General features: G+C 36.2%; 1 protein-coding gene across 2 annotated transcripts in view; it reads left to right on the top strand.

Moving 5' to 3' along the window:
- LOC149839445 (6-phosphofructo-2-kinase/fructose-2,6-bisphosphatase-like) overlaps positions 1-27,817 on the top strand; it is a 200,072-nt gene that overhangs the window by 135,549 nt on the left and 36,706 nt on the right. For both annotated transcript variants that reach the window (XR_016431325.1, XM_090002555.1), the window contains exon 16: positions 12,819-12,916. Coding sequence is in view for 1 of the 2 variants with exons in the window: in XM_090002555.1 (XP_089858681.1) it covers positions 12,819-12,916 (98 nt within the window). In the remaining variant the exon portion in view is untranslated. The remainder of the gene's footprint in view (positions 1-12,818; positions 12,917-27,817) is intronic.

Here is a 27,817-nt window from a genome sequence, read left to right as displayed (position 1 = left end):
ATGTAGGCCACTGCTATGAAAAGGATCTTGGTTGACAAAGATTTATGGGACTATGTTGATGGTTCCTTATCGAAACCTCAACCTATTCTCACTAAATCTATTTGTGGAGAAGATTGAGTGACCAAAGAGGAATCTCTTAAAGATAATAATAAACTTTATATATCAAGGAATGTCACCTTTATAGAGCAAGAAAGTTTTTTTAATTTAATTTTTCTATTAAAAAAAATAATGATTACTCTTTTCTTGAATCACTTTCTAAATGTAATGATGATGTTGTTAATGATGAACACCATTCCAACATCCAGTGTGGTGAGTCTAATGACATTGATGGTGAACCTCTAGTTATGTAATATAGAAGAACTGGTGATAGACATCCAAATGCCTTAGAACAATATTCTAGCATAGAAAATCAAGAATCAAGTACTCTTAGAAAATAAAAAAGAACACATTGACCTTTAGATCAATTTGTATCCTACAAAAATTTTACTCCTTAATATAGAGCTTGTCTGGCCAAGATATTTTCGTACATTGAATCATCGTCATACAACCAAGCAAAGAATTATCCTGAATGGATGAGTGCTATGAATGATGAAATACAAGCCTTAGAAAAGTCTACAACCTGGGTATAGATTCTTTCTCATGGAAAGAAGACAATAGGTTGTAGATGGATATTTAAAATTAAAACCAAGAGTGACAAAACTTTAGAGAGTCATAAGGCTAGATTAGTGGCCAAGGTTTATTCCCAAGAGTATGGAATATATTATGATGAAACTTTTGCTCCAGTAGCTAGGATGACTTCTGTTAGTACTCTTCCATTAAATGTTGGCCTATTTATCAAATGGATGTCAAGAATTCCTTTCTCAATGGTGAATTGAAGGAAAAAGTTTATATGGACCCACCACTTGGATATGAGGTTTCTCTTGGAAAGGTGCCTCACTTAAGGAAAACCCTTTATGGTTTAAAATAGGTGCCTAAAGCTTGGTATGATAAATTTATTTCTGTTATGGTTAAACTAGGTTTTACTTCCTATTATACTAACACTGCTATATTTATTAAGAGATATTGTTATCCTTCTTCTATACGTTGATATGATGATCATCATTGGAGGAGATAAACAAAGAGTTAGTTTTACCAAGGTTGTAAGTATCATATCGTAACCCATATCGGTTGGGCCCAAAATAAGATACATATCGTATCATAAAAAATCATAAATTTTGAAAAAAAAATTAAAAATTCTAAAAAATCATAGCACACAAGGCAATGATGAAATGCACAAAATGCAACCATAAAATCACATATAAAGCATTTATGTCTATATGAGATGCATAAGACATCATTAAACATCAACTATTTTACAAGAACAATGCAAAATATTAAATATCTTGCAATTAAGAACATACCACAAGACTCATACTTTCATATTACATAAACAAAAATATTATGATAATAGTTGCATTCGATTTTGAATCGGTTTTCACTCACTACTTGAGTGTCCCATTGCCATGGCAGATCATCTAATGCCATCTTTGTTGGAATGTGAAGACAAATTTCTACTTCAATATAAATCTCTAATTTCCCCCTCCAACTTCATGGTAAGTTGGCGGGAGATTGTAAGGGGCAGCACCTCCCGAGGCTGATTTTTTTTAAAGGGTGGCTTTGTAATTTTACTCATAATGAAGATTTTTTTCCTTAACCTACTTTCTTAGTGGAAAAATGGTGAAAATACACTTTTACTTTAGCAAGCCATAAAAACACTCTCCCTTGCACACAGATAAGCCCTCAAATCACTCTCATGAGTCCTAAGGTGCTTGGATACCTCTAGAATATCTTCTACACAAGTAGAGTCGACCCTCAAGAGGTCTTTTAAACCCAAATCAGTAAAATTACGATTCAGACCTTTTAAAGTGCGCCGAACCTATATCATACGACACACCTCGTATCGTATGATACAATACAAGTCTGTATCGTACGATATAATTACGATAGACACTCGTATCATATCGTTTTCCTTCATACTAATGATACATATCGTATCGTACAATACATACAACCTTGAGTTTTATTAATAATTTTTTAAAACAAAGCTTTGAAATGACTGATTTAGGCTTTCTTAGATACTTTTTAGGGATTGAGGTCATATATTCCGCTTGTGGCTATTTTCTAACTCAATCCAAGTTTGCCTCTAACATCATAGACAAGTCTTAAATTACAGATGAGAAAGGGGTGGATACTTCTGAAGTGATAAATGTAAAAATGAAGATAGATGATGGCACACCTCTGGACGATCCTACTCCTTACTGCTAAATGATTAGAGCTCTCATATACTTGACCATCATCAAACCTGATATCTCACATGCAGTCCATAAAGCTAGTCAATTCCAGCATTCCCCTACCATTGTGCACGAGTGTCGCTATGCGTATCATTAGATATTTACAAAATTATTTTTCTAAAATGATTGTTTTGTCTTCCTCTCCACTCGAATTAATTGCTTATACTGACTTTGATTGGGGAGACGATCCTAATGATAGACGGTTTAACTACAGGCTTCTGTGTATTTGTAGATGACTCATTGGTATCCTTGAAATACAAGAAGCTGCAGATGTCGTTGTCGTCAACCGAAGCTGAGCATCGTGCCATGGACACCACACCATCTAAAATTGTGTGGTTGAGAAGATTATTGGAAGACATGCATGCATATGCAATCACCTTCATGGTTATGCTTTGACAATAAAAGCAATATTTACATAGCCGACAATCACACATTTCATGAGCGCGCCAAACATATTGAAATGAATTGTCATTATGTTTGTGAAGAGTACCTGAAGAAGACCATCATCTTGCCTTATGTAGCATCAGAATTTCAATTGACCGACTTCTGTACGAAAGTTCTTCCTTCTCTTCGGTTTCATTTTTTGCTTGACAAACTTTCGGTGATCACCATAAGTTTGAGGGGGAGTGTTAAGTTATACATATATATGTATGTATTTGTGAAGAATCCTTGCAAACAATCAAGTTTTCAAATAACTTGATACTTCAAATACTCAATACACAAAATAAATGCACAGTGTTTATAAGCTTTACACCACAAAAGAAGTGCAATAAATGCACAGTGTTTATAAACTTTACACCAAAGAAAGTGCAATAAATGCACAGTGTTTATAAGCTTAAGGCGACAACTCGTTACTCTAATACATGCATACAATGGGCTCACATAGCCCTTATTTATAAGCGAACTTAAGAGACGTTGGGCTATTCCCAACAGCTCTTATTAGAGACGTTGGGAATCAGCCCAACGTCTATATTTTTAAAACTGTGTACACAGTCAATGGCTGACTGTTGTACAAAAACATTATATAAAAAAAATAAGAAATGAAAGAAAATTACAAAAATAAAATAAATAAAAAGGAGGAATTACAATCATATTAAAAAACATGAATGTGCGTAAAATGTAGAAATGACTAAAATACCCCTACAACCAATACAATAAAGAAATATATATTTTATATATACAAGTAGATGAATACATATACATATATGAAATATATATATGTATATGTATCTTCTTTTACATACAACAACAACAACAACAACTACGCCTTCATCCCAAAACAATTGGGGTCAGCGATATGAACCAAAAAGAAATTCATTTTGGGTCTTCCACATGAATCCTTTTCCTCCAATCATTTCTATCCAACGCCATGTCCTCGGTGAGGTTCAAAGCATTCATATCCTTTCCTATCATCTCCATCCAAGTCTTCCTAGGCCTACCCCGACCTCTTTTAACTAATATATTTTCCCATTTCTCCATCCTTCTAACTGGAGCATCATTAGGCCTTCGCTGAATATGTCCAAACCACCGTAAACGATTCTCTCTCATCTTATTTTCAATGGATGCCACACCTACCTTCTTATGTATTTCCTCATTCGGAGTCTTATCTTTTATTGTATTTCCACACATCCATCTAAGCATACACATCTCAGCTACACTCATTTTTTGAATTTGATGTTTCTTGGCAGCCCAACATTCCGTACCATATAGTAAAGCGGGCCTAATAGTTCTATAAAACTTTCCCTTCAACCGCAATGGCATTCTACGATCGCATATCACTCCAGTAGCACTTTTCCATTTCATCCACCCAACCTTTATCCTATGATTTACATCTCCATCAATTTCTCCATACTTTTGAATGATGGATCCCAAATATTTGAAATAATCATTCACCGGTATATCTTGCTCACCAAGCTTCACTACACTCCCATCACTACTTCGTTGCTTACTAAACCGACATTCCATATATTCAGTCTTACTCTTACTCAACTTAAAACCTCTAGCTTCCAATGTCTGTCTCCATAATTCTAACTTAGCATTAACCCCAGCTCTAGACTCATCAATCAAAACAATATCATCAACAAACAACATACACCACGGTACATTTTCTTGAATTGATCTCGTAAGCTCTTCCATCACTATCGCAAATAGGAAAGGGCTTAATGCAAATCCTTGATGTAACCCAACCGTTATAGGAAAATTGGTTGTCACCCCTCCACAAGTGTGGACATTGGTTACTACTCCTTCGTACATATCTTTAATTATACTAATGTACTTGAGAGAAACACCTTTCTTCATCATTGTCCACCAGAGAACGTCCCTAGGTACTCTATCGTATGCCTTCTCAAAATCAATAAAAACCATATGCAAATCTTTGTTCCTCTCTCTATATCTTTCAATAAGTTGTCTAAGAAGATGTATAGCTTCCATAGTTGATCTTTCAGGCATAAAACCAAATTGATTCTCCGATATCATGACAACCTTCCTCAACCTAGACTCCATCACCCTCTCCCAAAGTTTCATAGTATCACTCATGAGTTTTATACCACGATAGTTTGTGCAATCTTGTATATCACTCTTTTTCTTATATAGCGGCACCAAAGTACTCTTCCTCCACTCATTAGGCATCTTATTTGTCTGCCAAATCTTGTTAAAAAGATTTGTCAACCATTCTAAACCTTTCTCACCCAAGCATTTTCAAGCCTCGATAGGTATATCATCTGTGCCAACTGCCTTTCTTGATTTCATTTTCTTCAAAGCCTCTGCAATTTCTTTCTTTTGAATCTTGCGCATGAAGTCACGATTCATCTCATAAAAATGAATGGAGAAGTCTCCAAGATCCTGAGCATGACTTCCATTAAATAACTTATCAAAATAATCTTTTCATCTCTCCTTAATCTCCTCATCTTTGACTAAAACCCTTTGTGTTTTATCTTTGATACATCTAACCATACTCAGATCCCTCGATTTCCTATCTCTCATCTTTGCAAGCCTATAAATATCCTTCTCGCCCTCTTTGGTATCCAACTTGTCATAAACCTCCTTATATACCTTATCCCTCGCGTTTCGAACAACTTTTTTAGCTTCCTTCTTTGCTATCATATACTTCTCCAAATTCTCATTATCACGACTCTTACTTAGATTTCTATAACACTCTCTTTTCACCTTAATAGCTAACTTGACATCCTCATTCCACCATGATGTATCCTTACCTAGCGGTGCACCGCCTTTAGACTCACCCAATACCTCCTTAGCCACCTTTCTCATGCCACCCGCTATCTTATTCCACATTGATTCTGAATCATCCTCGAGACACCAATCAACTTCCTTAACTACCTGCTCTACAAACATTCCTTATTTAGCTCCTTTCAGTGCCCACCACTTAATTCTAGGATCTATCCTATGTCTATCCCTTTTGCGGCATTGTCTAATTCTAAGATCTAAAATTAAGACTCTATGTTGTGTAGCTACACTTTCTCCTGGTATAACCTTACAATCGATGCAACAACCCCTATCTCTCTTTCTAAGTAGGAAAAAATCTATTTGACTCGTATTAACCCCACTTTTAAATGTTACTAGGTGAGACTCCCTCTTCCTAAACCAAGTGTGAGTCTCACCTAGTAACATTTAAAAGTATCTTCTTTTACATATATAAAATATATATAGAAAATACATTGTCTTATAAATTACAATTCAACACCCCCCCTCAAACTTAGGGCAAGATGACCGAAAGTTTGCCAAGGAGGAAATTGAACCGTGGAGCACACAAAGCTTTGGTGAAGAAATCTGCCGACTAATATTCTGAAGTTACATCTGGAAGATCTATAACACCTTTCAGATACGCTTCCCGAACATAATGACAATCCATCTCAATGTGTTTAGTCCGCTCATGAAAAGTATGATTTTTGGCAATGTATATTGCACTCTTGTTATCACAACATAGCTTGGTGGGCCTTTCTATTGAGATCCCATGTCTTCTAATAGCTGATGAATCCATATAATTTTCATGGTAGTAGTCGCCATGACACGATATTCAGCTTCTGTTGAGGATAAAAACACTTTTTGTTGCTTCTTACATCTCCATGAAATCAGTGAGTCTCCTAAAAACACACAAAAACCAGTGGTGGAGTGATAGTTATTTGGGTCACCTCCCCAGTCAGAGTCAATATAAACAATTAATTTTAATTCAGAAGAAGATGATAAGAATACTCCCTTGTTTAGTGTGCCTTTTATGTATCTCACAATCCGCAAGATGACACTCATGTGAACTGATGTTGGTGCATGTTGGAACTGACTTGCAATATGAACTGCATGAGAGATATCTGGTCTAGTAATACTCAGATACATCAAAGATCCCACAAGCTGTCTGTAGTGGGTGGGATCAGAGAGAGGAATACCATCATCAATCTTCATTTTGGCTCCTACTATAGCAGGAGTTTCACAAACCTTATCATCTGTAATATTTGACCGGTCAATAATCTCAGAGGCAAACTTAGTTTGAGATAAAACATACCCTCTATGAGAGTAAGCTACTTCAATACCCAAAAAATAAGTTAGAAATCCCAAATTAAACATTTCAAACCTATCCTTCAAAATTGATTTTATGCTTTTAACCCCTTTAGAATCACTTCCGGTTATAAGCATATCATCCACATATAAGAGCAGAATGACAATCCCTTTATTGGTTTTTCTAACAAATAAGGCAGTGTCAGTGAAACAGGAAGAAAAACCATTTTCTAACATAACAGAGTTAAATCTATCATACCAAGCCTTAGGGGCTTGTTTTAAACCATAAAGTGCTTTTCGAAGACGAAGCACTTTCCCTTTGGGAGTCTCCATTCCTGGTGGAGCATCCATATATACCTCTTCATTCAGATCACCATTTAGGAAGTTGTTTTTAACATCAATTTGATAGATGTTTTATTTGTCGATTGAGGCAACGGTAATGAGACATCGGACAGTGACCATTCGGGCCACATGGGCAAAAGTTGCTTCATAGTCAATCTTGTATTCTTGACTATATGCCTTTGCAAATAATCAAGCCTTATATCTCTCAAGAGATCCATCGCACTTAGTTTTTACCTTAAATACTCATCTACACCCTATTGTTTTTTTACCCTTAGAAAGATCTTGAAACTCCCAAGTCTTTGCCCGATTGAGAGCTGAAAGCTCACATTCCATTGCTTTCAGCCATTCATCATTCTTTTTGGCTTCTTTAAAGTTTATGGGTTCTATATAGGAATGAATAGCGCTAAGGCAGGCTCTATGTTTAGGAGTAAACGAGTCATATGAAATAAACCTAGAAGGCATCTTTCTACTTCTCTTAGTTCTTCCTACGTTTTCATCATTTGTTGAATTGGAACCACTAGGTTCACTGAATTTTTCAATTACACTCCTAAAATTGTTTCTATCTCTATGGGTATATGTTATAGGATCTCTTAATGCTCCTTCATTTCTATGTTGGGAGATAGGTGGATGGGAAGAGCCATCTTCTTTATCATTGACGTCATTATGAATGAAATCGTCATCACTATCATCATCATGTGCTACCATTTCAAATAAAAAAGAGTAATCAATGTTTTCTTCAAAGGGTTCACTCCTTTCAAAACCATTAACATTTTTCAGAAAACTCATATTTCTGAAAACATATAGCTTGTCATTCTTAATATCATAACAACGAAATCCTTTTTGGGTTTCAGAATATCCAAGAAAAGCACAGGCAATGGCTTTTGGCGAAAGCTTGTTATTTTTGTCAGTAAGAACGAAACATTTGCAACCAAAAATTCTCAACCGACTATAGTCGGGTTCTTTGGTATACAATTTTTCAAAAGGCGAGATATTGTTCAAGTTTTTAGAAGGTAGCCGATTTATCAGATAGACAGATGCCAAAGCTGCTTCACCTCAAAAACCTTTTGGGATGTTTTGAGAAACCAACAAAGTACGAGTAGTCTCTATTATATGTTTATGCTTCCTTTCGACTAACGCGTTTTGTTGAGGGGTTTTTTGACAAGATCTTTGGTGAAGAATACCATAACTTTCAAGATAATTCTTGAATTCACTTGAAATGTATTCTCCACCAGAGTCACTTCTAAAAATTTTGAGATCCCCATTAAACTGATTTTTAATCATCATATGATAGGTTTTAAAAATCGAGAAAACTTCATATATGTGTTTAAGAAAATAAATCCAACAATATCTCGTGTAGTCGTCAACAAAAATGACATAATATGCAAAGGCTCATTTTGATAGGACGGGTGCCAGTCCCCATACATCCGAATGGATAATTTCAAAAGGTCTTGTTGTAAACATAGATCTGTAACAAAAAGGCATTTTTTTCATTTTCCCAAGAATATAGTCGTTACAAGTGAAATCACTCTTACGTAGACTTTTAACAAAAGGTAAATGAGAAATTTTTGCAATATTTGGATGTCCAAGTCTTTTGTGTCACACATTAATATCCTTTTGTTGGACAACATTACAAAACGGGTTCTTTGGAATTTAAAGGGAATTAACATAGTATAGATCGCCCTTCCTAGAGCCTTTATATCACACCCATGATCAGAGAGTTGAGAAACAGAAAACAAATTTAAGTTTAATTTGTGTATAAATATAATTTTTGGAATAAAGAACCCTTGTTTTTCAAAATTTCCTGTTCCTTTTACTTCAAGAGATGTTCCATCCGCAGTTGAAACAAAAGATGAAGAGGGATTTTTTGAGTATTCGGAAAAAGAACTAAAACTTGGGGTCATGTGAAAAGAAGCACCCGAATCTAAAAGCCAAGAGGTCTTACCGGGAGGAGAAGAGGTTGACATGACGACTCTGGAAATCGCCCCTTTTAAAAGAGGTTGAAGTGCATCCACGATTTGTTGCAATGAAAGAGCTCCATTTGAAGATGACGAGCACTCTTCCTTTTGAGGTTGGGATGTAGTAGCCATGGCAAGTAACTTTTTCCACTTTGGGCAAATAGGCTTGATATGCCCCGGTTCCTTACAAAAATGACATAAAGCTTGCTATAATCCTTCTTCCCTCCTTGACCACTTGAGTTTTGATTCTTGAAGTGAGGAGGCTTGTAGGTCCTTAAGTTGCTCCCCGGTCTTGAGACAGTATTAACTCCTTCATTTTCTTCATTATAGGAAGGTGTAGCTAGAATATTTGGGTTGTTCTTGCTTATACCGATATGAGTTTCTTCCCCACTTAGTTTAGTAATTACATCTTTAAGAGAGGGGGAAGTGAAGGCGGATAAAAGAGAAAATCGGATTTGTTCGAATTCAGGCCTAAGCCCATTCAAAAAATTAAAAAATCTATCTTCTTCCAATTGTTTATAACGAAGCTCTATGGCTTCTCCACTCCACTTGGGTTCGAGCATAGCAAGCTCATCCCAAATAGAAGAGAGTTCAACAAAATACTCCCTTATGGTCATCTCTCCTTGACGAAGAGTTAGAGCTCTCTTTTGGAGGTAATATTTATGAGACAGGTCTCTAGAGGTGTACATCTTCTCAAGGTACTCCCACGCTTGAAAAGCCTTCTTAAACTTGATAATATTAGCATTAATTCTTGTTTCTACGGATGAGAAAATCCATGAGAGGATTTTAAAATTCCTCATCTCCCATTCTTCATGCTTTTTGGTGTAGTCTTCAAGAGCCTTGGCTCTTTCTTCGCCTTCAAGGATTTTTATTTCTCCTGTCTCCATCAAGGTTATCTTTGGCTCCGGTTCGGGAATCGAGCCTTGAACATAACCCCAAAGCCCTTTTCCTTTAATATGAGCCTCCATGTTTCCGGCCTATACGTGATAGTTGGACCCATTGAGTTTGAAGCCGAGAGAAAAATGAGAGTCTTTTCACCTATTAGAGAGGAGAGATGATGAAAAAGAATACGTACCACAAAGGATTTTTTGACCTTTCTTGATAGAAGAGTCTTCTAAAATATTGGAAAAACAAGTGAATCCACTTCAATCACCAAAAAAATCGAGGGCATGCTTTTCGAGGCACCCAAAAAAGTGAGAATCCATACGATCCTTTTTTTTTCTCCAACCTTGCTCTAATACCATGTGAAGAATCCTTGCAAACAATCAAGTTTTCAAATAACTTGATACTTCAAATACTCAATACACAAAATAAATGCACATTGTTTATAAGCTTTACATCACAAAAGAAGTGCAATAAATGCACAATATTTATAAGCTTTACACCAAAGAAAGTGCAATAAATGCACAGTGTTTATAAGCTTAAGGAGACAACTCGTTACTCTAATACCTGCATACAATGGGCTCACATAGCCCTTATTTATAAGCAAACTTAAGAGACGTTGGGCTATTCCCAACAACTCTTATTAGAGACGTTGGGAATCAGCCCAATGTCTATATTTTTAAAACTGTGTACACAGTCAATGGCTGACTGTTGTACACTGTACACAGTCAGCCACTGACTGTGTACAAAAACATTATATAAAAAAAACAAAAATAAGAAATGAAAAAAATTACAAAATAAAATAAATAAAATAAATAAAATAAATAAAATAAATAAAATAAATAAAATAAATAAAATAAATAAAAAGGAGGAATTACAATCATATTCAAAAACATGAATATGCGTAAAATGTAGAAATGACTAAAATACCCCTACAGCCAATGCAATAAAGAAATATATATTTTATATATACAAGTAGATGAATACATATACATATATGAAATATATATATGTATATGTATCTTCTTATATATATATAAAATATATATAGAAAATACATTGTCTTATAAATTACAATTTAATAGTATTCACACACACACACACACACACACATATATATATATATAACATTGTACATATATACATATATATATACATATATATATATATATATATATTCATATATATATGTATGTATTTTATAATATTTTCTGTGTTATAATAGGAAATGCCCATTAAGGGTATTTGAGTCTTTTCACAACAATGTAATAGGCTGTGCCCATTAGGGGGCACAATAGTCTTTTGTATTTTTATTTATTATTTTTGTAACTTAGTAAATAGATTTATCATTGAGGGCATTTAGGTCAAACAACTTTAGAGTCGTGGGGACCTCCCCACCGACTCCATTTCTAGCTGTTGGGGAGAGTCCCAATGACTCTATGGGGTTGCTTTGTGTATAAATAGGGGTTCTTCCCCCTCTTGTATTTCTATGCTGGACTCAAATATCCTCAATAAAGCTTTATAATTTTTATGTGTTTCTTGCCCATTTGAAGTTTTGTAATTGTGTTCTTGTATTTGACCCATAAGCGGTCTTTGTTTATATACACTTTTGTGTGTTTGTAAAGCCCATAAGAGGCATTCTATTGTCTTTTTTGTATTTGATTACAAAGATATGTGTGTATAATTGAATGGGCAAAATTATGTGGAAAGCTATTGCATGGAAAGCATTGCTGTCATCCATTTAGGTTGATGGGTCTCATTTAGGTTTAGTTCACAGGGTTAGAATCATAATATTGACTGTCTTGGTCTCTCATGTCTGTGTTGAAGTCGACACCTTCAGCCATGTGATATGGGCAATATACATACAGATGAACAAGTTGGCTAGTGACTAAGTGGCCCCATCCAAGGCAGGTCTTAAATGGGCCATTTAATTTTAGAACATAATTATATCCCTTTGAATTAAATAATAAATACTCTGAAGGTCCTAGTATTCCTTTCCAACCGAATGAGCCAGTGAGTCAACAGCGGCCTTCACTTCACATTAGCTCTTCACCTCTTTCCCACTATTAATGAACTTTGGACCAATAAGCAGGTCTCTTATACATGCAATCGAATCAAGCGCTAGCTTAATTCAAGCGAAGCAAATAGGATGCCGTTTCTTGACCAAAGCGGCCCATGATGCATATATTTGGAAGTTGATAACTCTTTTCCTTTAGCTGGTCTTTAGTGCTGATTATATTAAGCAATTTATGTATATTGCTCTTTTTATATTTGGTAGTCTTGAGCCCCATAAGAAAGCAAGAAATATACTTCGTGTTGGTTTTTTTATGGCATGCTTTTTATGTAGGTTTAATATATTTACATTTCTGTTTATGCATTTGGTTTTTATCCAAAATATGGTCATAACGTTTTGTATTGTCAACTTACAAGATGGTTATAAAGGATATGTACTCTTTCTTATGCATGAAACCTTTATTATATATGTAGAATATAAATTTCTGTTCAGTTTTCATTATATGTGAATAAAATCTGTATTTTGGACATCAAGTGATCAAGTGCGGAAAATTGCACCCACCTACAAGCTTGAATTTTATTGCTTAGTGATTAATTTTAGATTTGTTCTCATATACATGTTGTGCATAGATAATTTGGCATCTTGTGAAAGGTTTTGTTTAATGAAGGTGATTGATGCTGAAAAGTTGTAGTAATGCACATGTCAACTACTATTCATAAAATGAAACACTTGCTTGTATTAGTAGGTCATTGGTTTTAATCCTTTTCTCCTTTTTCTTTTGTGATGTAGGTAAATACCCATCTTACTCCTCGTCCAATTCTTCTTACTCGACATGGAGAAAGTGTTGACAATGTCAGAGGACGAATTGGGGGTGACTCTGTTTTAAGGTTTTACAAATTCCTTATAAATTTGAAAGTTGTTACCATTGGTGCTTCACTTCTAAGTATTGGGTTTTATTTACAAAACCATAGCTAATCATTTATTATAATTCAAATTCATACCCAAAAAAGTATAGTTCAAACATATGCATGATTTATTTTATGGTTAGATGGCAATTCCTGCTTCCATAAAAAGTCTTGATTTTACCCTAATAAAAAACAAATCTACCCTTTAATATTTCCCTCTTTTTTCCTTAATTTATTTTTCTATTCTTCAATTTTCACTTTTACGTTTGTATATAACCTATCTTTTATACATTGCACAATCCTCCAATCTTCTCACTTATTAAGCACTAAGAAGAAGGTATACAAGAGAGAAGATGAGAGAAACTTCAAGAATATTCATTGAATATCTAACAAAGGTTACAACAATATATGGGAGTCGACCTCCCATTGCTCACAAAAAGACAAAAATGGTTGATCACATCACCCTATGGCTACTAAGCATAAGAATTCCTCTCTAAAATAATAATATGTATAGGGTAGAAGGGTAGCACAAATACTAGTAATATGCATCTTATATTCTTCAACACTCCCCATAAAACTTGGGATGCGGAAAACGCAATAATTCCAAGTTTAAAGAAGAATTGATGGAATGTCTTCAAAGCAATCTTTTGATAAAACAATTTGCAACCTGACTAGTGGTTCCAATGTATGACAAAAAAGCTTCCCTCCAAGTATGCTCTAAGGGCGAATTGACAATTTATCTCAATATGCTTAGTTCTCTCGTGAAGCTCATGGTTCTTCACTATGTGAATAACGCTATGATTGTCACAGTGCAGAGGGGTCCTGCTATCAATTTTAGGGGTCCGACTATCAATTTCAATTCCCCTATCCTCCAATTATCAAAGCAGTAGAGTTCCAACCATGAGAGAGATAACAAAGAAGAAGATGAGGAGAGAAACTTCATTGAGTGAGAAAAGAAAGAATACAGCCATATATGGAGGACATCCCTCCAATCCCATTATAGGACAAAAACAAGTGACTCTATACTACTAGAAGAAGTACAAAAATACCCTTGTAAAGAATGTAATGTACACATAAATGCATACAGAGGGTAGCACACAAAATGTAATACACATATTATACATGAGAATCAACACTCCCCCTCAAACTTGAGATGATGCAAGAGGAATCATCGCAAGTTTGGAAAGAAATGTGCTAAAGTGAACTAAAGCATGAATCTTAGTAAACACGTCTGCAATCTGTTGTGAAGTGACAATCTATTTCAATATGTTTAGTCTTTTCACGAAATTTTGAATTCTTTGCAATAAGAATAGCACTCATATTGTCACAATATAAGGAGGTTCGACCATTGATAGGAATTCCAATCTCTCCAATAGCCACCTTATCCAAATAATCTCAGTTGTAACCTGTGCAATTGCTCTGTATTCAGCTTCAATTGTAGATAAGGCAACTCTTTACTGCTTTTTACTTTTCTATGAGATTAGGGTGCTTTCAAGGAAAATACAAAAACCAGTAGTGGAAAGACGATCTCGGGTATTGCCTCTAAAATCAACATCATAAAAGGCTCACATCTATGGAAGAGAATGATGAAAAGAACATCCCGTAGTGCATGGTGTCCCTCACATATCTAACAATTAGGAGTACCACAAAAAAATCATAAATTGATTGACCACATGAATAATGTAGGTGATATTTGGTCTAGATATAGTCAAATATATCAAGCTTTCGACTAACTGCCTATACACCACTGGATCATCTAGCTTCTATAGGAGAATTAACCTTTTTGAATCATCCACTAATCTTGCCTTCACAACCAAATCAATTGTATACTTATATTTGGACAAGTAAAGTTCTCTCTTTGCATATGCAATCTCTAAACCAAGAAAATATTTCAGATTTCCTAGATCCTTCACCTAAAAGATGTTGGCTAACTTATTGGTATCATCTACTTTCTTCAAATAATCTTTTGTAATGATCATATCATCAACATACAAGAGTAATGTGCACTTCCCTTGAGAAGATGTCACAAACAAGGCTGGATCATGGTAACTTTGCTCGAAACCAAGAGATCTGACAACAATATTAAATTTTTTGAACCAAGCTCGAGGACCCTGTTTAAGCCCATACAAAGCCATCTTCAACCTGCAAACTCTTCCCTCAGGGTCCGAATATCCATGTGGCAACTGCATATATATCTCTCTATCCAGATCACCATTCAAGAAGACATTCTTCACATCTAATTGCCACAGGTTCCATTGTTTCACTATAGCTACTGCAAACGAGGTTCGTATGATAGTCATATAGGCTACAGGTGCAAAGGTCTCTACAAAATCAATTCCAAACTGCTAGCTGTAGCCCTTTGCCATTAATCTTGCCTTATATCTCTCAATTGACCCATTTTCCTTAGTCTTGATCTTATAAATCCATTTGCTCCCCCACTACATTCTTGCCTGGTGGAGGCTTTACAAGATCCCATGTATGCATTCTCTCAAGAACTGCCACTTTTCTTTATTAGCTGCTTCTATTTAAGACTCAGGCTCAACATGAGAATATGTTGAGGTTCCAGAGTAAAACCATCAACCAAGTGCCACAATTCTTTCCCAACTAGGATTCTCTTTACTGCAGTAGCCCACATGTTGTAGTTGGTCTCATCAAATTTGATGGGAACAACGGTTACAACTTCCTTGTCGGCTATTGAAGCAAAGAGGAAAAAAAGACAGAGAAAAGAATAGGGAGATAAGGGGTTGAAGATGGTTGATAGAACACTTCTCGAAGCAACAATCCGGCGCTACTTCGATCTTCCTAGTCCACCATGCTATCTTCAAATGCAAATTACAATCACATAGCACCAAAGCTCTGATACATGTAATGAAAGAGGGAAAAACAATACAATAGAATGACCCTTGTTGGCTTATAAGGGTTGAAGAACAAGGACCACTTATGGGTCAATACATAAACACATTCATGCAACCCACTAAGGTGCAAAAACACATGTAAAAAATATAAATATTATTGAGAGTGAGGGTGCTTGAGAAAGCATAACCCATCCAAGGGGTAACATCCCTTTATATACACACAAAGGCTCATATAGAGCCGTTGGCTCCCAACAACTATATGTGTCTTTTTACTAAAAATCCCAACACAAAATAGTAAATAACAAAAACAGAAAAATAAAGAAAAGAAAAAAATACAAAATGACCAATGTTCCTCTAATGGGCACAACCTATTACACATCTATGAAAAGACCAAAATACCCCTAATGGGTATTACCTATTACATCAATATATACAGTTAGAGAAAATCCAAATTGCTAGTCGGCTATTCAAAAAATGACCAAAAAATAGAAAATACAAAAATACAAAAATAAAATAGTCATTTCAGTAATAACCAAAAGTTAAATAAAAATTTAATATAACCTAAAATATACATTAAATATACTTAAACTGAGTTCCAAATATACACAAAGTATACTTTTGATATACTTTGAATACATGTATAAATAAAAAAAAATACCTATATGTACACCTTAGCATACTTTTGGTATGACCGCAACCTAACTTATGGAATCAACAGATTTCTCAAATCTGGACATTGTGCCACTTCCAAAAATTCAAAGAAAATTCACCAAAAATCCAAATCTCATTTGATCATCACGATTTTTGATTTATATGCTTTCTAGAATTAAGTACTAGCAAACTTCTGCCTCAATCGGCCAATATCTCACCAGTTGTACCGATGTCACTAGGGTAGCATACAAAATGAGGTAGGTTTGCATAGCTCCAAAATGCAGCTTCCTTCTCCTCTGAATCACACACACAAAACACTCTTAAGCTGAATATGGCTCTAATACCATACTAAGCACTAAGAAGAAGCTACACAAGAGAGAAGATGAGAGAAAACTCGAAGTTTCATTGAAAAGATAACACATGGTTACAATAATATATGGGAGTAGATCTCCCTTTGCTTACAAAAGACAACTACATCACCTTATGGCTAAGTACAAGAATACCCCTCTAAAATAACAAAATGTACAAGGGTAAAAGAGTAACACAAATGCTAGTAATACACATGTTACATTTCTCAACACCACCAAGGTATTAGACAATGCATTGTTTTGTATTTAAGTTTTGGATCCGGATCCGGATCCAAACTATTTGTATATACCATGCGCACATCATAATGGCATACTTGTAAATACTCAAATCTGTATTAGGACTTTGCTTTTATATTAATGAAAAGGGGTCACAGTCTTTCTTAATGAAAGTCGTGACTCGTTACAGCCTCCTTCTCTCCCTTGTTCGCAGATTCTGGAGAAAGCTAATATGGTATCAGAGCGACTCTGATCCGAGGGCTGGTGGTTTTCCAGCAGGTACATTCTTAAGAGATCTTGTAACGACCCTAATCCATACCCTTTAAAAATGCAGAATATTTTTTTTTAATGCGGAAACCTTCCCAGAGATCTGGGGTCCTCACAGTTCCACTTTCCATTGGATAGCCCAACCACCACAAACGAAGTTGCAATCATCATCCATAAGAACCAACTAAAACTCTTTTATTAATGAACCAATAAGAGTCTCATACATATCTCAAAAGTGAAGTAATCAACTGCAGAGAGTAAAAAGAACTAAAAGAAGCAAAAATAGAGCCACTATGTCCCCTGCTGAAACTGACAAGCGCGAGTATGACTCTCATCCATCCCCAGTAGCCAGTCCAGCCTTACTGTTCACCATGTCTTGTGAAAAGCCAACAAAGTAGGGTGTCAGAACCGAAATTCTGAGCTTAACTACTTCTAAAGAAACCAGGTGAGAGAAAGAACATGGATAAGATTTCATGCAGTGATTTGAGTGAGTGTAGATATAAAATTTGCAACATTCAAATATCCATAACTACCAACAATTGCGTATGCTCACCAGTCAAGAACAGTAAAACAGTACCATATATCAGGAACTAAATACTCAAACCTTGCAGCATGATTTCAAGAAGTAAATCATATGCTACCACCACATCATGTCATGATATCAAGAATGATTCAAACATGCATGATCTAATGCATAACAGAAAAATGCATGATTATGTGCAATGCATGATTTCTTCTGTTATCTTTCATTTAAGTTTCATCTTTCTATATGCATGCCCTATTAGATGCACACAACCTTAAGTTCTTCTTTTTAATTACCGTTGCCCGCGGATACACCAAACGGGTACAAACCCCGAGGTCAAGTAGGTTCCCAGGGTAGCTTAACACACAATTTGTATTTTATTACTGGGTTCCAACTTAGCCCTCGACCGAATCACCTTCGGAAGATTAGACCTCCACATCTAATGTCGGGGACACAAGGGACACCCCACGCCCACAAGTGCCACTTCCTTGGTACCATAAACAACAGCTGTGTCAAACACACCACTCCCGGGTAAAGTGGCAGACTCTCCCTAAAACTGTGGCTAAGAGAAAGAACCTCAATATCGGGTTTAGGGGACCAAATTACAGCACACAGAGTTTTTGTATCCTCACAGTCTCCCCAAGACCGGATATCTAAGATTTTCATACTCCAGATGAGATATCCCAGAATGTATATTACACTGTTTTTATTCTTTTTATTAAAGTTAATTCTTTAAGTTTGCAACACCATATGCAAAAGTAAAGTGAAAACCCGCATTCTCCCTTGCAGGGACCCTTATGAAACTCCAGCCCGTATAATTAACTAGAACAATGTAGTAATGTGCCAAACCATCTTATGTGGTTTAAGTGATACAATTAAAACATATGTGAAAGAAAACTAAACCCACGGCTCTCCAGGCCGATAATGGTCCATTTAGGCCATCGATGCATCACACAATAAAACCAAGTAGTGTTTACTCATAACACTATGCCAATAATGCCAAAAGCATGTGCACTCATGAAATCATAAACCCAAACATATACATGTCATTACTCATTCATATGCATTTTCATTATGTGTGTGTTACCTACATCAGATACGGGTATTAACTAATCCATGGTTTCTTTGAGGGTGTGAGTGTACACATGCAATACAGGTTCTCATCAAGCGTACATGCTCACCAAACTATCAATAACCGATCCATGATCACATTCACGATTAAACAACCAGCAAAATGATATGCTAAGATAAGACTTCACATATTCACTGGGCATAAATGTAAGTTTTCTGCATATGCTAGGGAAGTTGGTCGGGCTTACCAATCCCAGACCCGTCAACCTCCTAGCTAGAAACATAGTCAATTCAGTCCAGGGAGTAATACTCTCAATGTCACTTTATATTGAACTTCATATTAGAAAGCATATAACCCCATCAGCTATTCATATGATAACCAAATGAATATACCTTAGTCAAATCAGAAGTGAAAGGAAAACAAGCCCACACAGATGCAGTTTCATGATAGGATTATCAATTTCAGTTCAACACTGAAACAACCCTCACATATGCAGTTTTAAATAACAATCGAATTCCTTCTTACATCGAAATGATTCTTTTATATGAAATTTACACTTACACATTCTGAAATTTACACTTACAGCTAAAATTTATAAATCTAGCAATGACAATAATAACCAAGACATTATTTATATATACATACATATTCAGTTGGAACAAATACTGACTTTAATTCTAATCCAAAACATTGCATAGTGCTGCATCATCAAACACATCTATTCCCTGTTTCGGTATACACGACAGTGTTCCATTTTGAGGATAGCAAGATTTCAAAAATAAAGTAAATTAATAAAAAAAAAATTGCCTATATGCAGATCATCGCACAGTCCCTTTTTCTTTGTTCACTATAGGCAAGTAAAAGCAAGTCATTCTTCAATTGTATGCATCCTTTAGGAATTGAAGTGCATCATGTGATATTGATCCTTTATAACTAATTATGAAAGCAAAACAGGGCATTGTTCTGCATATAACTAAACACCTAAAATACAACAAACAGTAAATTATATACCCACAAAATGTTTGGGAAACTCTTGATCTGCTAACCAGCAACTCACATCTTATAACTCTAGTAAGACCATATCTACCTAAGTTAAAAATTCCAATGCCTGAGACAATCCATTAACAACTTAAGAGCAAACTTTGAGTCGTAACCTAAGAAATGCTCAAGCTCCAAAGACAGAGGATGCAACAACCAATAAGCTAACAATAACCCAGTCAGCTATACAATTTAAGTGAAAAAAAATTGTTCATCACTCTTTGAAAGTTGGCTCAGAGAAACAACCTACTACTTTAATAAACATTTGCTTAGAGCTTGCCTCAACACGTTGAAGTTTGCTAAACAAAATCAACCTAATGAGTCAACATAGAGAATTAGTGCACATCTATGTCACATGGGTGCGGGTGCGGGTGCGACACGGGTGCGGCGCAATTTCAAAAATTTTGGACACGGGGACTCGACTATATATATATTAAAATATATATATATATATATATATATATATATATATATATATATATATATATATATATATATATATATATATATATATATATATATATATATATATATATATAAGACTCGGTCAAAGTTGTGCCCATTAGGAGACAGGTGATGAGTTGTGAAGGCATTCTGTACACTTTCTTCATACAGGAATAATTCACTTTTGGGCACTTTCTTCATACACTGTAATAATTCACTTTCTTCATACAGGAAAAAACCACAAAAACTTGAGTTGTGCCCATTCTGTACTTAAAACTTGAAAGTGTACAGGTTTTTTAGTTGTGATGGGTTTTTTTCCTTACAGCTGTAGCCCAGAAAATTTTAAAAAAAGAAAAATCAAAATTTTTTTTTTCCAAAAAATGGACCAAAATGACCCTAGGTGCGTTGACCACACCCAGGGTCGGGTTGACCGAGTCCGAGCCGCACCCGTGTCGGTGCGTGTCGACGCGGGTGCGGCGACCTTGGAGCCGAGTCCGTGTGACATAGATGCACATACTTTAGTTATAACGACTCAATCCACCAGATTCCCTACACATCCATCATATCTACAATTAACAAAAACATCATTCATAACAAATTTATAACTCGAACGGGCCATTATCATCAATAGAAGTCTAAAGAGTTGCACAAATAAGAAAAAACCCTTTATATAAGAAAAATCGAAATCGCACATCCCCTTCATAAAGGAAATCCGAAACCCCCAAATCATAAATTTGGGTTTTCAGGTTAGGGTTGATGGAAACCCCCAAAACGAAATTTGAAACTAACTAGCAACCAAGATTTCAACGAGAGAGACAGTCAGTTCTCTTTTTGTAAATTAGTTTACATACCCTGAAATTTCCTTTTCCAGCCAAATAGGAACAACAATTTAGGCTACCAAAAGAGGGAAAAAAATCGGGCCATGGGAAATGATCCATGGTTCGCCCCCATGGTTCTTGCAGAAATCAGCCATCCTGAGGGTTCCCATGGACCCTCATCTCAAAGGATTACACGGGATCGAACCCATGTTCGATCCCTCACCTAGATTCGAGAGGAGCACCGTACCTGTTTCCGATGGGTTTCCCGGCGATCGAAGGTTGGAGGCGCGTAGGCACGGTCGGCTGGTGTCGCTCCACGCTGCTGCCGTGAAGAAGGGTGCTCGCTGGATGCCTTCGATGGCAGCAGGTAGCCGACGACGAACCTGCTGTTTGCCGCAGGTTTTCCGGCGATCTCCTATCCTCCGGCACACACACATAGCCAGAGAGAGAGAGAGAGAGAGAGAGAGAGAGAGAGAAGAGGGCAAGAACCCCCTCTCCACTCCCCCTTTATCGGCCCCAAGCCCCTCCTCTACCGAGATGCAGGGGTCGGTTACGCCCTGCGTAACCCCCCCCTTTCCCCCTTTCTTGATTCTGTTATGCTTTATCGGGCAACCCTTATCGGGTTGCCCTTTTTTTTCTTTAAAAGGGCTGTTACATGGGTGCGGCTCGGGTTCGGACCCGAGACCCGTAACCCAACCCCAACGAGATGGATCCACAAGTTGGATCCAAATGGATCCAACTCTGGATCCTCGGATTAACTTTTTAAAAAAATTAAAATTTTATTTATTTAAGATTATACATGTATATATATATATTAAAATATATATAGGTACATGGATCCGGTATGTGGATCCCAGACCCATCTACGCTCCTCTTTTAAATAATTATTCCCGAATTATTTAATTAATTAAAAAATTATTGTACTTATACGTACATATCAAATTTACGAGGTAAATTTATTCGGAAAACCCCTTTATGGGTCCTGGATCTAGGCCCAATTTGCATATTTTAAAATATTTTGTAATAAAAATTTTCGGTTTTTACAGATCTCTCTCTCATCCTTCTCTCTCTCGTCTTACTCTCTCAGTTTCGGGTCATCTTATTTCTGCGATTTGTTCTTTTTAGACCTGTTTTCATTCTAGATTCCGATTCTTTCTTTCAAATCTAAAACTGAGTATTCAATCTTATATTCTCTGTGTATCGCATCTCTAAAACTAAATTGGGTTTTGTTTTCTGTTATTTCCTTCCTGAAAGTAACTTGGGTTTGATTCAACATAATCGTTATCTCTTGTAATCTGAATTGGGTTCATGCTAAAATTAGTTTTACGACTTTTTCTTACTTGATCCCATCAAAGATCTGTCTTTCTTCATACTGCTGTGTGCAATTAAATAGATCTATGTGTCAGATCTGATAACTTGCTAGAGTTGCGTATCGGGTTTACTTGATTCTATCAAAAAAAAAGGGGGGAATCTTTCTTTCTTGGTATGGCTGTGTGCAATCAAGCATAAGGCTTTGACATTAAATTAGATCTTTACACCAGATCTGTTTTTTTTTCTCATTCAAGTTAAGTACTCGAATTTCCTTTATAAAAAAAAAAAAACGAACGAGACTTACTTATTGCGTCTGTATCTACAGAAGCCTTCATTTTGTCATACTGATTGCACATCCTATTTTATTAGTCATTCCGTTAACCTAAATCTTTTTTACCTCTAACCATGGACTCTTCTTCTCAGTCATTTCTTTCATCCAATTTTCTCGGTCAACTCATTTCTGAAAAACTCACCAATTCAAATTTCCTGATATGGAAAAGACAAATCCTCCCTTTTATCAAAAGCCAAGGTCTCTCTGGACATCTCACTGGATCAACCCCAGCTCTTCCAGAATTTCTCATTCAAGAAGTTAAGAATGGAAATGAGGCTGATTCCATACAACACATTCCAAATCCCCAATATGAGTTTTGGATGAAGCGTGATCAAGCTGCAATTGCCTTTATTATTTCAACTATCTCTAGTTGCCTTTATTATTTCAACTATCTCTCAAGAAGTGTTAGTGGGAATTCCAGATGAATGCTCAGCAAAGGAATTGTGGGACAAACTAGTAAAGACATACTCACAGATATCAAAGGCTAGAATTTCTTTTCTTCAGCGTGAGTTTCAACTCCTGACTAAGGGTTCTATGTCTGTCATGTAATACTTGAATAAGGTTAAGACCATCAGTGATCAACTTGCAGTTGTAGGGTATGAAGTGGCAGTTAAAGACAAGGTCAGACAAACCTTGAATGGATTGGGACCAGAGTTTCATGTTCTTTTGACTTCTTTGCTATATCTACCTGATCTACCATCATTCGAAGACTTGCATGCAAAATTACTTTAATATGAGATGACTTTGAAAGGGATGTCACATGAGACTGGTGAACAGGTTCTTGCTACTGGTGTTTCTTTTGGATAGGGACGTGGTGATAATAATTTTGGTGGCGGCAGAGGACGAGGCCGTGGTACTCCAGGGGGACGTGGGCTATTGCCTACCCCGAATACTTTCCATCTTTATAATGCAAGAAAGGTACCCACATGTTATCTTTGCAACAAGCGAGGCCACATAAAAGCCAATTGTTGGCACAATCCTCAGAACAAAAGGAAAGTTCCAAAAGGGTGAAAGCTCGTCAGGACGAAAGGAAAATCCTCTAAAATTCAGGGGAGATGTGAAAGAGCTTCTCTTGGCAACACTGTCTGAGCTTGATATGAAACGTGATGATAAAGGAGTGTGGTATATTGATTCTGGGGCAGCTTCTCATGCCACAGGTAATGCAGGTAAATTCTCTACTTTAACTCCCTATTTTGGAAGAAGTAACATTGTCACTGGAGACGGGTCACACCACCCCATTACTCACATTGGTAGTGTTTCTATCCCTTTGTCTAAATCCCCACTTCATCTTTCCAATGTCCTTCATGCCCCAGATATTACAAAAAATATTGTTTCCGTTTCTAAGCTTGTTGATCATACCAATTCTTTTGTTGAATTTACTCCGTCTTTTATTTATGTCAAGGATCTACAAACGAAGGAGACGTTCGCTAGAGGGGAACGCCGAGGAAATATGTATGTCTTCCAGGAGGACCCTTTTACTTGTGTTCGACCTACCTTGAAGCCATCTCCTCAGTCTATGTCATCAAAGAATATTTATGTGTTCAATTTGCAATCTTCAAATAAATGTAATAAGCCTGATTTTTGGCATTTGCATCTTGGTCATTGTGGTCGAGTCTTTGTTGAGAGACTAATATCTGATGGTCTTATTCCTGAGTCTAGCCTAATTTCTAGACTAGATAATAAAATGTGTTCGAGTTGTCAAATGTGTAAGAGTCATGTTCTTCCTTTTCATTCAATAAATGAGAGAGCTTCAAGGCCTTTTGACATCATCTGTTCTGATGTATGGGGACCGACTCCTAATCCTTCCCATTCTGGCAGCAAATATTATGTTATTTTCATTGATAATTTCTCTCGCTTCACTTGGATATATTTCATGAAAAATAAATCAGAAGTCTTTTCTATTTTTCGTTATTTTCATGCATTTGTCAAAACTCACTTTTCTTGTAATATTTTACATTTCCAATGTGATGGTGAGGGGGAATACTCCTCCAGGGACTTTATCAATTACCTCTAAGATAATGGAATAAATCGTCGAGTATCTTGCCCGCATACACGCCAATAGAATGGAGTTGCAGAACGGAAACATCATCATATTGTTGAAAGCGCTATGAGCATGATGCATGAAAGTCATACCCCCATAGGCCTTTGGACAGAGGCTTTTCACTATGTTGTTCATATTATTAATCGTCTGCCCATGAAGCTTTTAGAAAATAAATCCCCATATTTCATCCTATTTGGGAAGCATCCTGATTATGATGAACTAAAAATTTTTGGCTGCATGTGTTATGTTCATATTGATTCTTCTTTGCGAAACAAGTTTCAGGTTAAGGCATCAAAGTGTAGATTTGTCAGATATGCAGATCATCACAAAGGGTACAGGTGTTATGATCTTGACAGCAGACGAATCAAGATATTTAGGAATGTAGTTTTTGATGAAAATGATTTTGGAGATGGAAAATATGTTTCTGCCCAAACTAATATGAATGCGCTATTTTATGATCCATGTCTCAGTGCAGAACTCTTTCCAGCAATCAACAATGAGTGTTCTTTCTCCTGTACTCAAAGAACATCCTATCAAAATGGACACAATGACATACAGGAACTTGAAGTAGAACATCCTCCAGAGATTAACAAGTTTGTTGGGCAAGTTTATAGGAGAAGAGAAAGGGACTCACTTTTGACCCCGGACGATATTGAACAAGAAGAGCCTGTGTTTCATCCATCCAACGACATTACTTCTCCAATTTCTAATCCAGTAGCAATTCCGATTAAATGATCTGAAAGAGCTCGGCATCCTATTGAAAGGTGGGTCAGTTATGAGAATTTCACCATGGATTTTCAGCTATTTTTGTCATAGATTGAGAAAGAGACCGAGCCTAGACATTTTTATCAAGCCATTAATTCCAAAAAATGGATTTAAGCTATGAATGAAGAGATGGAAGCTTTGTACCAGTGTCAAACATGGACAGTTGTCCTTCGACCTCCAGATAAAAATGTAATTGGGTCACGATGGGTCTATAAGATTAAATATAAACCGGATGGGAGTGTTGAGCGATACAAAGCTCGTCTCGTAGCAAAGGGATTCACTCAAGAATTTGGACAGGACTATGATGAAACCTTTAGTCCAGTTGTGAAAATGGGCACAATTCGTATTGTTCTTTTATTGGCTGTGGATTATGGTTGAAGAATAAGTCAGCTAGATGTGAAGAATGCTTTTCTTCATGGGGATTTGAAGGAAGAAGTATACATGGAACAACCGCCAGGATATACAGAGAGAGATTTAAAGGAGTATGTGTGCAGATTAAATCGAGCACTCTACAAACTGAAACAAGCCTCTCGATCATGGTTTGAGAGTTTCTCCCTTGAAATTCAAAAACATGATTTTTATCGATCCCAATTGGATCACTCCCTATTTATTCTTCGAGGTAAGAAGTTTACTACCTTCTTGTTGATATATGTTGACGATATAATTATTACAGGAAGTAGTGAGAGTCATGTTCAAGAAACTAAAGATCTTCCGAGTCATAGGTTCAAAATGAAAGATCTTGGGAACCTTCAGTACTTTCTTGGAGTAGAGGTGGATAATCAAGGAAATAAGCTTGCCTTAACCCAACATAAATACATCTTGGATCTGTTAGAAAATGGTGGAATGAAAGATTGCAAGCCTCTTGCTACTCCTAGTGTGCTTAACCAGAAACTAAGTGTGCAAGACGGAGACCTGTATCATGATCCCACAAAATATCAGAGTATAGTAGGAATGCTTCAATATCTTACTTTTACCAGGCCCGATATTACATATTCAGTCAATCAAGTCTCTCAATTCATGCATGAGCCAAGGACGGGACACATGGAAGTAGTAAAAAGGATACTGAGGTACTTGAAGAGTACTGTTGGAGATGGACTTTTGTACACCAAAAGCAGATCCATGAATAATGCTCATGACATCATTGTTTATTCAGATGCAGATTGGGCCGGGGATCCTGATGATCGAAAATTAGTTTCAGGGTATGGCGTTTTCATTGGTACCAATCTTGTTTCTTGGAGTAGTAGAAAACATAAAGCAGTGGCTAGATCTAGTACAAAAGCAGAATACAGGGCGATGGTTGCTGCTACAACAGAAGTAACATGGACTAGACATTTGATGACAGAGCTCAAAGAGCCGATTGCAAGTTGTTCTCTCTTTTGTGACAACCAAAGTGCCATTCAAATATCTCTCAATCCCATTCATCATAGTAAGACCAAACACATTGAGATTGATCAACATTTTATCAGGCAAAAGATTGAAGAAAAAGAGATTGAGCCTCATTATGTTAGAACAGAAGACCAAGTGGCTGATTTGTTTACTAAAGGACTCACAAAACGTCATTTTTGGTTCCTAAAGAGCAAGTTGTCCATGATCCAAAATCATGCACAACTTGAGGGAGACTATTAGACAATGCATTGTTTTGTATTTAAGTTTTGGATCTGAATCCGGATCCGGATCCGGATCCAAACTATTTGTATGTACCATACGCACATCATAATGGCATACTTGTAAATACTCAAATCTGTATTAGGGCTTTGCCTTTATATTAATGAAAAGGGGTCACGGTCTTTCTTAATGAAGTCGTGACTCGTTACAGCCTCCTCTCGTTCGCAGATTCTGGAGAAAGCTAATACAAGGTTACTATAGACGACTATGGAGTCTCAATCCATCTTCACACTTATCTATTGCATGATCCACCACCCCTCCCCCAATCCAGAAAAAACATCCTATGTCCCGCAAACTGTTGACATTATGCTAATGGTAGCACTCTTGCAAACTGTTTATATAATAATTTTGCCGGTAAAATATCAAATGTATAAAGGTAACTTTATTAAAGAATTTAGAACTCTTAATAAAGGTTTTAAAATTTAATTTGCATTTTTATTCTATCTTTTTTCATAATCTAATGATGTAATATAATAAGCCTATGTCTTAGACCTTTTTGACATAGACATGGTTACCTA

Source organism: Nuphar pumila, chromosome 4 (genome assembly GCF_984573655.1).
Source record: "Nuphar pumila chromosome 4, dmNupPumi1.hap1.1, whole genome shotgun sequence".
In the NCBI taxonomy this organism is placed as follows: Eukaryota; Viridiplantae; Streptophyta; class Magnoliopsida; order Nymphaeales; family Nymphaeaceae; genus Nuphar; species Nuphar pumila.
The sequence above is the reverse complement of the archived record's forward strand: the minus strand, read 5'-3'. Positions and strand labels throughout refer to the sequence as shown.